We start from the raw sequence: 17,690 nt of genomic DNA, 5'->3' as shown, positions 1-17,690 counted from the left end.
ATTTTGGATGACTGTCGATTTAAGACTATCCCTAACATAAATGGCTACCCCGCCTCCCCTTCTCATTGTTTGCAAAGACTTTAATGGGAATCATAGAAGAGTGAAAAAAAAATTAAAAAGGCTATTATTTTATTTAAGAAAAAAAAGACAGTGTGTGAATATAGCCTAACTATGTCTTTTATCATCAGATGCCCAGTAGAACGCTCTAGTGTTGGACAGTGTACTGGCAGCATGACTGCATAGGAACAGCCAACAGTACCAGGAATCATCAAGTACAAGGGATTCACCTACAGACATAGGGTACGTGTAATTCTCGCGGATAACTTGCCATGGATTCCACCGCTCGTCCCTGTGTGCTCCAGCTTCACTCTCCGCCGGTCCCATACACAGGTTCGTTCCTCGGGTGGATGGCGGAATCTGCCTGACCATAGAATGGAGTGTATGGGACTGGCGGAACTTCAAGCAGGAATGCGGGGGGAGGGCGAGCGACGTAGTCCGCGGAAAGTTATCTGCGAGAATTTTGTACCCATATAGCCTAAAAGAGCAGAAAGATACTGAAAACTGGGGTCTGTGTAAAATGTTCTGTCAGGTGTGAAGGTGGATAGGTGCATCTCATGATCCTGTCACAAAAAAACTACTGACATGTTGCAGACACATGTTTAAAGTTTTGATAGATCTGGAACTGAGTGTTCAGACCCCACCAATCTCTAGATATAGCTGGAAGAAGAGTATTGTTATGTGCTTCTTCCCTTGCCTCTCTGTACTACACATGCTACATTATAAGTCTATGGTGCTTGTCTCCTGCAACAAGGAGACCTTCCAGTGTTTTCAATACATGTAAATCATTCATCAGGATAGAATACTGGAAATGTTGCTTGCCATTGCTAACTACAGGACTGAATGAGACAACATTGTACTTCTGGTCTTTTATATGCTGCACGATGGCGACATCTAGTGCCTGATTCATACATTACACCTATCTACACCCACCCTATTATTAATCTATGTGGACCCTTAAGCTGCTATTTATTACTGCCTTTATGCCTTTTTCATGTTTTGTTATTTTGCTAAAATTAACAAAATGTTAAATTATTGATAATGAAAAACTATATTGCACTGACTTAAAGTAGAAGTTGGGTGAAATTTTTTAATAAAGTATTGTATTGCCCTCCAAAAGTTATACAAATCACCAATATACACTTATTATGAGAAATGCTTATAAAGTGCTTTTTCCCTGCACTTACTACTGCATCAAGGCTTCACTTCCTGGATAAAATGATTATGTCACGACCCGACTCCCAGAGCTGCTGTGTGGGCTGTGGCTGCTGGAAAGGATGATGGCAGGGGGACACTGAGGGACACAGGGCACTGGAGGGACACTGAGCATCCCTCTGCCATCATCCTCTCAAGCAGCCACAGCCCGCACAGCTCTGGGAGTCGGGTCGTGACATCACCATGTTATCCAGGAAGTGAAGCCTTAATGCAGTAGTAAGTGCAGGGAAAAAAAGCACTTTATGTGCATTTCCTGTAATAAGTGTATATTGGTGATTTGTATAACTTTTGGGCACCAATACAATACTTACACACAGTAAAATGAGAGCCACATACAACAGTAAAATAGGTATAAACGAAGCTGTATTTTTAATCTAATATTTTTCTTTTACAATGTGTGCACAGACTAACATTTCTTCATAGACTTTAATGCAGCACATTTGATTTAAAATATGGCCACTTTTTATACCTATTTTACAGTCATATTTTGCTTTTATTTTACTGTGTATGTGTAAGGGAACCCGGGTGCTGGATGGAATGCAAGGATAAACAGACAGCGTGAGCCCTAGTGCTAGGCCTCCCAAGGCTGTCCCTGACTACTTACCAGCCCGACCATAGGCAGTTGGCGACAACTGGGTTATTAATGCCAGTTCAAGCTGCAAAAGACCATGGCAAGCAATGTCCAAGAGCAAGGGTGGAAGACTTGTCCAGGGTGTGATTGGACCAGCCCTCTGTCATCCAGACCACACAGAACAAAGACTGACAGGGAATGGAGATGAGAGGAGAAGGCAACTGTCCATCACTACTCAGTCTAAACCATCTGCGGGCCGGCTTGGTGAAAACCTGTCAATCACCACACAGAGACAGACTTCAGACTGGTAGGAAACATGCACACTGAATCATGGCCAAAAGCACAGTCTGAGCCGTATTTTGTTGGCAGAGGACCGCACTGAGGTCTGAATAGGCACGGTCATAACAGTGTGAACATAGCCTTACATAGGATTTAGTTAAAGCCCTTTTGGTGTAGCCATATTCAGGTCTTTCCAGAGAGGTCCCTTTGGGGTTACATCAGGGCTCTTGCTAGGACATTCACAGAGTTGTCCGTAAGCCACTCCTGTGATCTGTTGGCTGTGTCTTGAAGGTCGTTGTCTTATTGGAAGGTGAACCTTCTGCTTACTCTGAGGTCCAGTAGAGCAAATTCCCAGCAGCAACCAACTGGGACAGGAAAGAACCTTCCAAATGAGCCTGGCGCAGGTGTAGGGAAATTCAGTATGTCATACACCACCAAGGAGAATCTCCAAGCGGTATAATATCATAACAAGCGGTATTTATTGACAGACGCAACGCGTTTCGGCTCACAAATAAGATAGAGCCTTCCTCAGGCATGTGTATACAACAACACTGACACACTTAAATACTTAACCACCATTAAGAAAACCGCAACCCACTTCGGGGTCACGCTGAGCATAAACAAAGTCCTTCACAGTGTAATCTGGGCGTCCTGCTCATCCCTCTATGGAATGTCCAGCAGTTCCAAACACAAGGGAAATAAAACAGAAGTCTCTGGTACCTTATAAGTCCATTTTGCAGATCTTCAGAATGCCGGTGTCCTTCCCAGAGGCTCCAATCATGTGACGCATCACATGGTTCCGATCACATGGCTCCGAGGTCCAGAGAACTCTGGATAAGGTTTTCATTAACAACAATTTGCTCCATTCAAATTTTCCTCAAACCTGACCACTATGCAAAGATTCTATGGCAACTTTCTAAAATTTCTACAACATTTGCTACATTATATGTCAATTTTCTGTCAAAATGTCAACATTTTAAGCCTACATGATATGCCTACAGGGCCAGCCTTAGGGAAGATGGCGCCCTGTGCGGAATTTGCTTTTGGCATGCCCCTATATAATAGTAAGGTCCCTATATAGTATAGACCCCTCTGTGCAGCCCTCATAGTATGAGGCATCCCAATAAGGTATGAAACCCCTCTCTGCAGCCCCCAAATAGTATTGACCTCCCTGTGCTGCCCCGATATAGTAACTTGCTCCCCCCTCTGAAGCCCTCACACAGGTCACACACCCCTAAGGCAGGCCCTGTATGCCTACTTTTAATGCCAACATTCAATAACTTCATCATTGCATTGAACACAAACATTCTATACTAACATTCTAAGCTAGTTCTATCTGCCAAAATTACATGCATTCACATGGCAACATTCAATGCTATCATTCCTATGTCAACATTCTATGACATCATTCAATAACATCTAGGCATTCTAGGACTCTTTTCTCTACCAACGCTCCATGCCTACATTCTAGAGATGAGCGAAGCAGATTAATTTAGCTTTGCATGAAGCAAAATGGATCTGCGCTCATATCACTTAGGCTGCCGGGTCTGTACAGAGGGAAGATACTGCCCAGGGACTGCCTGGAAAACATGGATACAGACAGAGATTTGTAATTTACTTCAATTAAAAAATCTCCAGTCTTCCAGTTCTTATCAGCTGCTGTATGTCCTACAGGAAGTGGTGTATTTTTCCCGAGTCTGGAGAGCAGGATAGGTTTTCTATGGGAATTTGCTTTTGCTCTGGACAGTGCCTGTCACAGAGGTGGATCCACAGGACACCAAAACTATATGTGAATTTGGCTGTAGTTATGTAGGTCATACTGAGCAGAATAACTAAGAGGTTAGGCTGATCTCTGAAGATCCTGTGTGCAGATGGGAGAAACTTCCAGGTCAGCCCTTAGTCCGCTGACAAAGGCAATCCTTCCGTTATAATTCCTGTTTCTTGAGAATCCACTCTTATGACAGAAAGAAGCCACACCACAGTAAAAAAAAAAAAATACATGAAAGAAATCACCCAACAGGACTTTCAGACAGAGACAAGATTCTCTGGTCTGGTAAAACTGAGATTGAACCTAAAATTTAAAAGCCCTATTACACTAATCGATTATCGGCCTTACTATGCTGATTACCAGCCGATCAGGCCTATAATCGTTTTGTGTAATAGCGCATGTTGGAAGTCAATGATCAACCAACATCACCATAGTTCAATGATTATATCACTCGTCCGCTGGGTGTGAAGATGCTAACCTGATAGCGTCACCGGCACTCACAATTACAGATGAGCGAACCTCGAGCATGCTCGAGTCGATCCGAACCCGAACGTTCGGCATTTGATTAGCGGTATCTGCTGAAGTTGGATAAAGCCCTAAGGCTATGTGGAAAACATGGATATAGTCATTGGCTGTATCCTTGTTTTCCAGACAACCTTAGAGCCCCCGCTAATCAAATGCTGAACGTTCGGGTTCGGATCGACTCGAACCTAAACCCGGTTCGCTCATCTCTACTCACAATACATCACCATGAGATGCTGATCCTGCGCTCTACCTACACCACGCTGCCAGGTTAGCATCTGCACACCCATTGAACGAGCCAGTGATCATCTTATCAGGGTACCTGCCACCTTGTATACAAAAACTAAAGGCATCCCACACATCACCATACTAGTGGCTGTCACTTACAAATAATCCCAACCCTGGGACACCAGAATTCCCTGATGAACCCACCCCAATAGGGTGGGGCAAATGCGTCGGCAGAGGAAGACTAGGGTGTTACCATTTAATCTTCCTTAGGGTGCGTTCACACCTACAGGATCTGCAGCAGATCTGCAGCAGATTTGATGCTGTGTTCAGTTATTTAAATGAAATCTGCTGCAGAAAATCAGCTGCAGATCCTGTAGGTGTGAACGCACCATAAAAGTGAAAGTACCATCAGTACATTTACTTTGAGCTTAGATAGAACGTCGCTGGGAAACCGGTACCTCCCACTAGGGGCGGCCCAGCCCGCCTCCAGTGCTTCACTCCCGTCCGGGGGTAGAACGGCACCGTACGCGGGAAGCGGGCCGCGTCGTTCTATCCAAATCAAAACTTCACATATAGGACTTGATGATGACCACTCTTCATCTTGCACTCTGCCTAGTGACAATTATGCCGCACTGACTACTTCTATGTCATTACCTAATGACAACATCTGTACAATCTGTATCTTATATGGTCAGATTGTGCTGCCATCAACCTGTTGCCTAGAGAAGGGATACCCCCTTCTCTTGGCTTAGAGACGCCTATACCGGATGGTTCCATTTAGTGGTGAGGCAGGGCTAAATAGAAGATTGCACTATATATGAGATTGCAATATATATGCACACTTCCTGTGAAGTGTAGTTTGATGCTTGTGTAAATAAATATATATCCTACAATATGTGTTATGCTGGACACACAGATAAATATACTATACTATATACAATTTATACTTTATTATTTCATGAAAAAAACAATGCAGGTAGCAAAACAAATCATTGGGTGGTCACAGGACAACAACAGAAATGTATATATATATATATATATATATATATATATATATATATATATATATATATATACACACTTGGGAAGGTGGGAATTGTCACAGACAGAGGTGGTAAATAGAAACAGTAAATATAAACTATGCAATTGAGCATGCACTGCAAGATATCAAAGCAAGTGCTAGCATCTAAGGGTCCATTTACACAGAGAGATTTATCTGACAGATTTTGGAAGCCAAAGCCAGGAATGGATTTGAAAAGAGGAGAAATCTCAGGCTTTTCTTTATGACCCATTCTCTGTTTATAGTCTGTTCCTGGCTTTGGCTTCAAAGATCTGTCAGATAAATCTGTCTGTGTAAACGCAGCATAACAGTAAGATCCCACAAAGCTAAGGTAAATTTGCTCAAGCTCGATCAACACAAACAGAAATAGGCAGTAGGGAGAATGTCCCCTTGGACATACAGTCCTAAAAAGTCAAAAGATGCTTTTCTTTTTTAATAATTGTAAAGTAAAAACTTCCTTTAAACATATATATATATATATATATATATATATATATATATATATATAAAGAAATACCCCTTTAAATAAAAAGTAAAATGGCTTATAGTGCAGTCACCCAGAGGTACATTCATACATGAAACAAAGAAATTTATAACTCATAAGTCCAGAATAGCTGTGCGACAATTCCTATGGGACTGATTTTCTTTTACATTTTTGAAGTGTTATTATCCTCAGATGAACACTAGGGGGCATGGTCCTCCATCAGAATACAAGGATGGAGCACTGCTGCAGTAAGGCCAGCGCCTCATCGGCTGCCCTCAAATTACATCTTTAATTATTGATTTGTTTTTATGCATTGATTACTATAGTGATAGTTGCAAAAAGGGTAAAAAGGTAAATTATTCGGCATCTTCTGATCTGTAGTTTGCAGTTTTTGTGTGGGCAGCTGTACAGCAGGCTGTATTCAGGACAGCTAACATGCTGCAGGATCTGAAGGACGACTTGAGGCTCATTCTATAGACAGCTATGATGTATAATGTTATTACTAGAAGGCCTAGCTGTGCAGAAGATCTGATATTAGGATGCAGGACTCACTGTCTTCCCAGCAGATTTGCCTCTGCCATTTAGACACCATGTACACTAGCACTTTTTTGCTTTTATTAGGAATTTCAGCCTTTTTGACGGAAAGAATAATGTCTGTGTCTGCGAAAATACAGGAACAGTAACTTATAGATTCCAGTATATGTCACTGAGATTTGGTAGAAAATGCAGAGCAGTCATGTTTAGTGCTGAGCAAACTTGGGTTCGGCAATGTTCGTCCGAACCCCTACGCCTGGCATTTGACTCCCGGCAGCTGGAGAAGTTGGGAATCCTGGAAAACATAGATACAGCTTAGTAGGGTACAAACACACACTCCAGTTTTGCAGCGGATTTCACGCTGAGGATCCCTTGACAGTCGTTTTTAATTAGAATACATAGTCGCAGCTGGATTGCCATCCCGCTCCGTGTATGTAAGTGACAGCCCCCTTAACCCTCTGCCGGCCAGAGCATACATTACCTGCTCCGCACACCGGGACATCCCACTCAGCCAATCAGTGCGCTGCCCTGCCCCAGCCACCGATTGGCTGAACGGGACGTCCAGATGCTGGGAGGCCCCAAAGCAAGCCGAAGCGCGGAGCAGATAATGTATGCTCTGGCCGGCAGGGGGTTAAGAGGGCTGTCACTTACATACTCGCAGCGGGCTGTCAATTATGGGGGTTTTTGCCTTCCCCTGGATCAACACAATAGGGTTTCCCTGGATTGAACCTGATGGAGAGGGGGTGGGTGAAAAAATAACATCCACTTACCTTTGTGGCTCTAGCATACCTCCCAACCGTCCCGGATTTCGCGGGACAGTCCCGCTTTCAGGGTTCTGTCCCGCGGTCCCGGAACGGCCCCCCGTGTCCCGCATTATATGTGGCCCCAGCGAAAAAAAACAATAAACCAGTAACTCACCTGTCCGCCGGTCCCAGCAGCTCCTCTCCCGTCAGCGCGCACTCCCGTCATCCTCCGGGGCGGGCAGCGGGATATACAGACACTGACTGTACCGGAAGTGACCTGCAGCCTCTATCATAAATCACTTCCGGTACAGTCAGTGTCTGTATACCCCGCTGCCTGCCCTGGAGGATGACGGGAGTGCGCGCTGACGGGAGAGGAGCTGCTGGGACCGGTGGACAGGTGAGTTACTGGTTTATTGTTTTTTCCGCTGGGGCCACACAAATGGGGGATTGGCTACTCTGTGGGGCATATATGGGGGCATTGGCATTGGCTACTATATGGGGGCATTGGCTACTATGTGGGGCATATATGGGGGCATTGGCTACTATGTGGGGCATATTTGGGGGTATTGGCTACTATGTGGGGCACTATATGGGGCATATATGGGGGCATTGGCTACTATGTGGGGCATATATGGGGGATTGGCTACTAAATGGGGCATATATGGGGGCATTGGCTACTATGTGGGGCATATATGGGGGCATTGGCTACTATGTGGGCACTCTATGGGGGTTTGGCTACTATGTGGGGCATATATGGGGGATTGGCTACTATGTGGGGCACTATATGGGGCATTGGCTACTATGTGGGGCATATATGGGGGATTGACTACTATGTGGGGCATATATGGGGGATTGGCTACTATGTGGGGCACTATATGGGGATTGACTACTATGTGGGGCACTATATGAGGGGATTGGATACTACGTGGGGCACTATATGGGGGATTGGCTACTATGTGGGGCACTATATGGGGATTGGCTACTATGTAGGCACTATATGGGGGCATTGGCTACTATGTGGGGCACTATATGGGGGGATTGGCTACTATGTGGGGCATATATGGGGATTGGTTACTATGTGGGGCACTATATGGGGGCATTGGCTACTATGTGGGGCACTATATGGGGACATAGGCTACTATGTGGGGCTCTATATGGGGGCATAGGCTACTATGTGGGGCACTATATGGGGATTGGCTACTATGTGGGCACTATATGGGGGGATTGGCTACTATGTGGGGCACTATATGGGGGCATAGGCTACTATGTGGGGCACTATATGGGGGCATTGGCTTCTATGTAAGGCACTATATGGGGGGATTGGCTACTATGTGGGGTACTATATGGGGATTGGCTACTATGTGGGGCACTATATGGGGGCATTGGCTACTATGTGGGGCACTATATGGGGGCATAGGCTACTATGTGGGGCTCTATATGGGGGCATAGGCTACTATGTGGGGCACTATATGGGGATTGGCTACTATGTGGGCACTATATGGGGGGATTGGCTACTATGTGGGGCACTATATGGGGGCATAGGCTACTATGTGGGGCTCTATATGGGGGCATAGGCTACTATGTGGGGCTCTATATGGGGGATTGGCTACTATGTAGGGCACTATATGGGGATTGGCTACTATGTGGGCACTATAAGGGGGGATTGGCTACTATGTGGGGCACTATATGGGGGGATTGGCTACTATGTGGGGTACTATATGGGGATTGGCTACTATGTGGGGCACTATATGGGGGCATTGGCTACTATGTGGGGCACTATATGGGGGCATAGGCTACTATGTGGGGCTCTATATGGGGGCATTGGATACTATGTGGGGCACTATGTGGGGGATTGGACACTATGTGGGGCACTATATGGGGGCATTGGATACTATGTGGGGGATTGGATTCTATGTGGGGCACTATGTGGGGGATTGGACACTATGTTGGTCACTATATGGGGGCATTGGATACTATGTGGGGCACTATAATGGGGGATTGGATACTATATAGGGCATTTTTGGCGGGATTGGATACTGTATAGGGCACTATTCAGTCAGCAGCATGTGGTGACTGTAGGGGAGTGGCTAGGGAGGGTTGCTATGGGGGCGTGGCTATGGAGGGTTGCTATGGGGGCGTGGCTATGGAGGGTCGCTATGGGGGCGTGGCTATGGGGGCTTGGCTATGGGGACTGCAGCGCACATGTCCCTCTTTGCTCTTTGCAAAAGTTGGGAGGTATGGCTCTAGTGCTGATGCCACATACCGCTGCCCCATATATACATACAGTACTGTGCAAAGGTTTTAGGCTGGTGTGTAAAGAATATGGCAGAGTATTACGCCTCCCATCAGGGTGCATCTGAGTGGCTCCAAATGTTCATCCTACATCAGGACCCCATGTATACAGCCAATGATCTAATGTATCTGTATCTGTCAGAGTAAAGGAAACCTCCATCTCTAAGTGACTCGGCTATATCCTATGAGGACCCCAGGAGTACCAGAGTACTAAATCGTGGGTCTCCAAACTGTAGTCCTCCAGCTGTTACAATACTACATTTCCCATCATGCCTGGACAGCCAAATCCAAAGCTTTATCTGGCCGGGCATGATGGGAATTGTGGTTTTGCACCAGCTAGAGGGCCGCAGTTTGGAGACCCATGCGTCCTCGCTCTATCCTACATGTATTCTGTACCTGGCCACTAGAGGGCTCACTGACTGTAAATAGATACAATTATCAAGCTGTCAAGTCCCTGTAGCCCATAACAACCAATCACAGCTCAGCTTTTATTTCAACAGAGCAATATAAGGAATGAATACTGCGCTCTGCTTAGTTGCTATGGGCAACAGAAGTCCTTCCATAAGACAGCTTGATGACATCTCCTCTGCCAGGCAGCAATGGCGACTTCCGGGACTGCGCACTTACGACTTACGCGCTGACAGCAGTCATGTGACCCCGATAGGGGCGGGCCCTGGAGAATCTGTGAGTTCTTGTGCTGAGCTGGAGCTGCTGCCTGTGTAGCCGGTGGTGCGCGGTGAGAGGGGACCCGAGCAGCGGCAGCAATGGCGGGCCGGGTAAGTGACAGCAGCCGGTGCCCCGGTGACATCCCCTGGACAGCGCCACCTCGCGGGCGGGGTGTGCATAGACCTGAGGTGCCCGTGCAGTGAATGGACGACACCAGCTCTATGGAGTGTCCCCGGCTGTGGGATGGCAGGACAGGAGGAAGCGAGGATATCCTATATACAGCTTATAGGGAGGACACCGAGTATACACGTACTCACTGTATAGTATATACACCGAGGTTATACAGAATATACCGGGTATAGCATGGGAGATACACACAGTCTACACATACATGCTATATAGTACATATACAGGCGTCATATTCAGAATATACTATACATTACATATAATACACTATATAACATGTAATATGCACAGTATATACACCTACATGCCATATAGTATCTATACAGACATCATAATCAGAATATACTATACATTACATATAATAAATAACATGTAATATGTACAGTATATACACCTACATGCCATATAGTATCTATACAGACATCATAATCAGAATATACTATATATTACATATAGCATATACAGTATATAACATGTAATATGCACAGTATATACACCTACATGCCATATAGTATCTATACAGACATCATATTCAGAATATACTATACATTACATATAATAAATAACATGTAATATGTACAGTATATACACCTACATGCCATATAGTATCTATACAGACATCATATTCAGAATATACTATACATTACATATAATAAATAACATGTAATATGTACAGTATATACACCTACATGCCATATAGTATCTATACAGACATCATATTCAGAATATACTATACATTACATATAATAAATAACATGTAATATGTACAGTATATACACCTACATGCCATATAGTATCTATACAGACATCATAATCAGAATATACTATACATTACATATAATATATAACATGTAATATGCACAGTATATACACCTACATGATAGTACATATGCAGGCGTCATATTCAGAATATACTATACATTACATATAATATATAACATGTAATATGCACAGTATATACACCTACATGCCATATAGTATCTATACAGACATCATAATCAGAATATACTATACATTACATATAACATATACAGTATTTAACATGTAGTATGCACAGTATATACACCTACATGCTATATAGTACGTACGTATACAGACATCATAATCAGAATATACTATACATAATGTATAGCATATACAGTATATAACATGTAATATGCACAGTATATACACCTACATGCTATATAGTACATATACAGACATCATATTCAGAATATACTATACATTACATATAGTATATACAGTATAAAACATGTAATATGCACAGTATATACACCTACATACTATATAGTACATATACAGATTAAATATTCAGATTATACAATGCATCGCATGTAATATATACAAATTATACACATACATGCTATATAGTACAAATACAGATGTAATATTCAACATACAATACATAGCATACAGTATATATGCATGTTATATGGTACATATACAGACAATACTCGATATACAATACATGGCATATAATAAATACAACATGCAATATGCACAGTATATACACATACATGCTATATAGTACATATACAGATGTAATATTCGCAATATACTATACATTGCATATAGTATATAAGTAATATGCACAGTATATACACTTACATGCTATATAGTACATATACAGAATAAATATTCTGATCATACAATACATGGCATGTAATATATGCAGTTTATACACATACATGCTATATAGTAGATATACAGATGTGATATTCAGAATATACAGTGCATGGAATGTAATAGATACACACACATACATAACAAAGTGTATACATGTACACGCTATATAGTGTATATGCATATGTAATGGACAGAACCTATAGTATATGGCATAAAATACACTCTTTAGCTGGGTTCACACTACGTATATTTCAGTCAGTATTGTGGTCCTCATATTGCAACCAAAACCAGGAGTGGATTGAAAACACAGAAAGGCTCTGTTCACACAATGTTGAAATTGAGTGGATGGCCGCCATTTAATGGCAAATATTTGCTGTTATTTTAAAACAACGGCTGTTATATTGAAAAAATGGCAGTTATTTACCGTTATATGGCGGCCATCCACTCAATTTCAACATTGTGTGGACAGATCCTTTATGTGTTTTCAATCCACTCCTGGTTTTGGTTGCAATATGAGGACCACAATACTGACTGAAATATACGTAGTGTGAACCCAGCCATTATATGCATGATATATAGTGCATACACAAACATAATACTCACAATATTCAGTACATATTCAGTGTATAACATAATATATGATATATACATATAAAGAATACATCGTTTTTTTTATACATGCATACTGGTATATACACATAATACACAATATACAGGTTATAATCACTGAATATAGGCTACATAGTACACACATGTAATACAGAGGGATATACAAAATATGGCGTATAATACATAGAATATACACACTAGTATATAAACATAATGCACAGTATATAACATGAAATATACACCGTGTAGACACAAAGATGCTATGTACTATAATACAATAATTATTTGTATAGCGCCAACATATTCTGCAGCGTACTCAGAATATACAATACAAAAAGCATATAGTATATTCTCATTTGTACTATATATTTACACATACACACTGGTATATACACACTGGGGGAGATTTATCAAACATGGTGTAAAGTGAAGCTGGCTCAGTCGCCCCTAGCAACCAATCAGATTCCACCTTTCATTCCTCACAGACTCTTTGGAAAATGAAAGGTGGAATGTGATTGGTTGCAACTGAGCCAGTTTCACTTTACACCATAATTGATAAATTTCCCCCATACAGTTTATTGCATCTACTATGCACAGTACATGCATATATACTACATAGTATACGCATATACATAATACACAGTATTACTGCAGTAAATGCCAGTATACAGCTTATATTGACCCATACAATATATACACACTACATACAGTATATGCAATGCATATAATATATAGAGTATATACACATACATACTATATAGCAGTGTTTCTCATCTTCAGTCCACAATGGCCACTATCAGGTCATGATGTGAGAATATCCTATATAGAGAACACCTGTGTGATACCTGATATATCCAGATATACCCAGTATATATCTCCTGTGAAGTTTCCTGATGTGTCCGACTCCGGAATACATTCTGAACTGGGAGGAAACTGCGCCTCCATTTCTCTCCCAATATCCACGTGATGTTGCTGATGATCTGCACTCGGATTGTATTCCGGACACGTGTAAAAACGGCATATAGGTGTTATAGCTATAGGTATCACATAGGTATCCATTATATAGGAGATCTTCACATCTTGACCTGTCGTGGGTACCTGGAAGAATGGAGCGGAGGAAGACTGGTATATAGTATATATGCATAATACACAGTATATACAAAAACACTGAAAGCCAAAACACCTATAGTCAGTATATAATACATAGCTTATATAAGCATACATGCCTAGTATATACGTATACATAAATAACATACAACTTGTAGAGAGTATACAGTATATACACGTGCAAAACAGTATTTAGGGCCTGTGACCCTCCAGTGGGCATACTGGGAGTTGTAGTTTTGGGATGGCTGGAGAGCACTGTTGTAGATGATAAATAGCTTAGGATCATTACATATACATAATACATAGTATATACACATCTAGTATATAGTATATATTCATACTACAGTATTATCACCTCTCCTTTCTGTGCCTATAGGTATTGGCTGCATGTATTACATGCGTCTGCTCTGTGTATACAGATTATCCTATAGACCGAATGTGCCGTCATATACTGTAATATCATTGTCTTGTATAGATTTTCCTCCTTCTCCTTCATTGTCTGTATTTGTCAGAGTAGAGGTGAGGGGGTGGGGTAAGGCTGTATACAGATAGCTATGTATAGATACATTGCATCCGGATCCTGTTCCCCTGCAGTGATGCCTCCATGTATTGTATGTCTGGCAGTGCCCATCTCCTGCAGTGATGCCTCTGTGTATTGTGTGTCTGGCAGTGCCCGGCTCCTGCAGTGATGCCTCCATGTATTGTATGTCTGGCAGTGCCCGGCTCCTGCAGTGATGCCTCCATGTATTGTGTGTCTGGCAGTGCCCGGCTCCTGCAGTGATGCCTCCGTGTATTGTACGTCTGGCAGTGCCCGGCTCCTGCAGTGATGCCTCCGTGTATTGTATGTCTGGCAGTGCCCGGCTCCTGCAGTGATGCCTCCGTGTATTGTATGTCTGGCAGTGCCCGTCTCCTGCAGTGATTCCTCCGTGTATTGTGTGTCTGGCAGTGCCCATCTCCTGCAGTGATGCCTCCGTGTATTGTATGTCTGGCAATGCCCGGCTCCTGCAGTGATGCCTCCATGTATTGTGTGTCTGGCAGTGCCCGGCTCCTGTAGTGATGCCTCCATGTATTGTGTGTCTGGCAGTGCCCGGCTCCTGCAGTGATGCCTCCCTGTATTGTGTGTCTGGCAGTGCCCGGCTCCTGCAGTGATGCCTCCATGTATTGTGTGTCTGGCAGTGCCCGGCTCCTGTAGTGATGTCTGTGACGTGCTGGCAGCTGCTCGGGCCTCCCATTTCCATGATCAGGCTCCCATGTTGCGCTGATTTCCCTCTGGGGTTGCAGACGTCCCGGTCAGATCCTGTATTTTCCCTTCCTCCCGGCTGAGGGATGGAAACCTGGGCAGGGGCCGGGCTGCTGGGGATGTTACCAGCAATGTGCAATCTGCTTGACAAATCTCCATATTATGATCTGCCATAGACCTCTGTGCCACACTGTTATTTATTGCTGACTGTGCTGCTACAATGTAACAGGAGAGAGATGCAGGAACAATGAGAGATACACACCGTTGGGAATATGGGATTATCGGCCATCGCTTAGGGTGTCACATGACCATTTAATGTCAGTGGCTTCCTATGATCATGTGACGGTGTCACTATGGATCTCCTATGGTATGGGGATCGGTTGCATGGGGCTATAGAAATATTCTCTTATCAGGAACACCTTTATTGTGCTCCGCATATTGAGTCACCCCCATCTCTATGTCCTATTGGGGTGTACGGATGGCAAACCCGATATTAGAAGCTGGAAAATGGGCAAGTGTAGGGATCTGAGCCACTGACCAGGACCACACTGGGTTTGCATAGATGACTAGATCTCCAGAGTGGCCGGTCTTGTGGGGGCGTCCCTGGTATTTAGTGGTTAGTATCTGCCTGACGTGCTCCTAGGGAGGACAGCTGTGATCGGGGACAGGGTCCTGGGTGCTCACGTCTCATTGATGTGTGGGGGAGTGAAGGCTAGCCTGTCCGATTGCATAGAAGAACTGCCGTAGAGCAAACTGCTGATAAACTTCCTGCTGTCTATGATAGAAAGAAGTCTGACCACATAGCTCATGGCAGCTTGCTGTGTATGGGGCCCCACCGACCAGTCATAGCCCATGTGACCCCATCCACCACTGAAAGCACCTACAGCGGGCACCTGAGTAACAGAACTGGACCATGGAGCGATGGAAGAAGAGGCCTGGTCTGTTGGATCACGTTTTACATCATGTGGGTGGCCGGGTGCACGTGCATCACTTGGTTAGGGAAGAGATGGCACCAGGATGCACAATGGGCAGGAGCCAAGCCTGCGGGGGCAATGATGGGCAATGTTCTGCTGGGAAACCTTGGCTCCTGGCATCATGTGGAGGTTTTGCTGTCTTCTTTATCAGGATAATGCGGCGGCCATCCTGCCGAGAATCTCCAGGGATAATCGGGGGAACAAAGTGCTCCAATTTCCTGAAATTTTACGGACGACATGAATGTTCTCGCCCACTCCTCACCCTTTTTACAATCTCTTTGCTGTCAGTTCTGGAGTCTGCAGACCTCCTTCTGCCTATACCACAGCTGGATTTTGTTACAGTGTATCAGCCATCCCCTGTGGGATGCGTATCATTATCTTGTGAAGGTCAGTCGTGTGTCCAGGCGTAGCCCTCTGGCTGCCGACCATATGTCTGCTGCTGCTGCTGCTGGGAGACTTACAGCAGTCCATCGTGCACAGAATTTATTATCACCTTCCTGGTAAATGGTTATTAGAGAGTGTGAGCATATGGTGGGGATGAATCCGCACAGGTGCCCGCCTGGTGGTGGGTGCGCCCTCCAGCTTATACAGATGGGCAGCACAGGATACTTCATGCCTCATATGTAATGATGCCACAACCTCCTCACTGGGACAGTAAGTGACATCACTGCATCTCCAGTGATGTCACTGCGGCATCAGCATCTGTTACTGAGCAACAAGAGGACAGTTTTACACTAGTGTGATACAGACGCATTTTTGTTTCTGTATAATGACCACACGTCCTAGCCCGGCGTCGGATGTGATCACCTTAGCATACCTGCGGACAGACGGGACTGGGGCCTAAAGTACAGACATAAAAATGTGTCTTGAAGGAGTTATTCAGGATTAAAAAAACATGGCTGCCTTCTTCCTGAAACAGCGCCACTCTTGTCCTCAGTTTGTGTGTGGTATTGCAACTCGGTTGCATTAAAGTAAAAAGAATCGCCAATTTGTTATGTTCCCCCACCCCCCACACAATATTTTGGTCCGTATTCATAGCCAAAATAAAAGAAGACAGGTGCAGATCTGGGATCTGCAGATATGGATTTGGGAGTTGTAGTTTTACAACAGCTGAAGGGGAACACATCACATCTGTATCAATGTGGTATCAGGACCACAGCTCTGAAATCCTCATATGCAGCTATCTCCAAGCTGTGAGACATGCTGGGAGTTGTAGTTAGTGGCTGGAGAGCCTCAGCCCCACTGATGTGGGGGGGCCAAGGATTGGACAGTGCTGGCCTAGGCTGCCATTGTGACAAAGCCATCAGCTGTGTAAGCGGGATGAGGTCACCAGGGGTGGGGTATCCAGCCTCCTCACGTTTTCATGGCTGACGTAATGTAGGGTTGCTTACAGATGGACGGGACCTGTTTACAACGTGTAGTTCCTCTTGATAATAGAAACTTCCGCTTCCCACATTTGAGTTAACTTGAAGCAGAACCTGTACACAGAGGAGTTTTGCAGAGTGGAGGGGACAATTTTTGCTATGGGT

At 44.0% G+C, this 17,690-nt stretch overlaps 1 protein-coding gene across 1 annotated transcript in view; it reads left to right on the top strand.

Annotated features, from left to right (window-relative positions):
- Positions 1-10,318: 10,318 nt before the first annotated feature.
- NSF (N-ethylmaleimide sensitive factor, vesicle fusing ATPase) overlaps positions 10,319-17,690 on the top strand; it is a 52,397-nt gene continuing 45,025 nt past the window's right edge. Inside the window, exon 1 of the mRNA XM_069952149.1 lies at positions 10,319-10,529. Coding sequence (XP_069808250.1) covers positions 10,518-10,529 — 12 coding nt within the window. The 5' untranslated portion in view covers positions 10,319-10,517. The remainder of the gene's footprint in view (positions 10,530-17,690) is intronic.

Source organism: Dendropsophus ebraccatus, chromosome 14, assembly GCF_027789765.1.
Source record: "Dendropsophus ebraccatus isolate aDenEbr1 chromosome 14, aDenEbr1.pat, whole genome shotgun sequence".
Lineage (NCBI taxonomy): Eukaryota > Metazoa > Chordata > Amphibia > Anura > Hylidae > Dendropsophus > Dendropsophus ebraccatus.
Note: the sequence above shows the minus strand (reverse complement) of the source record. Positions and strands in the feature narration are given on the sequence as shown.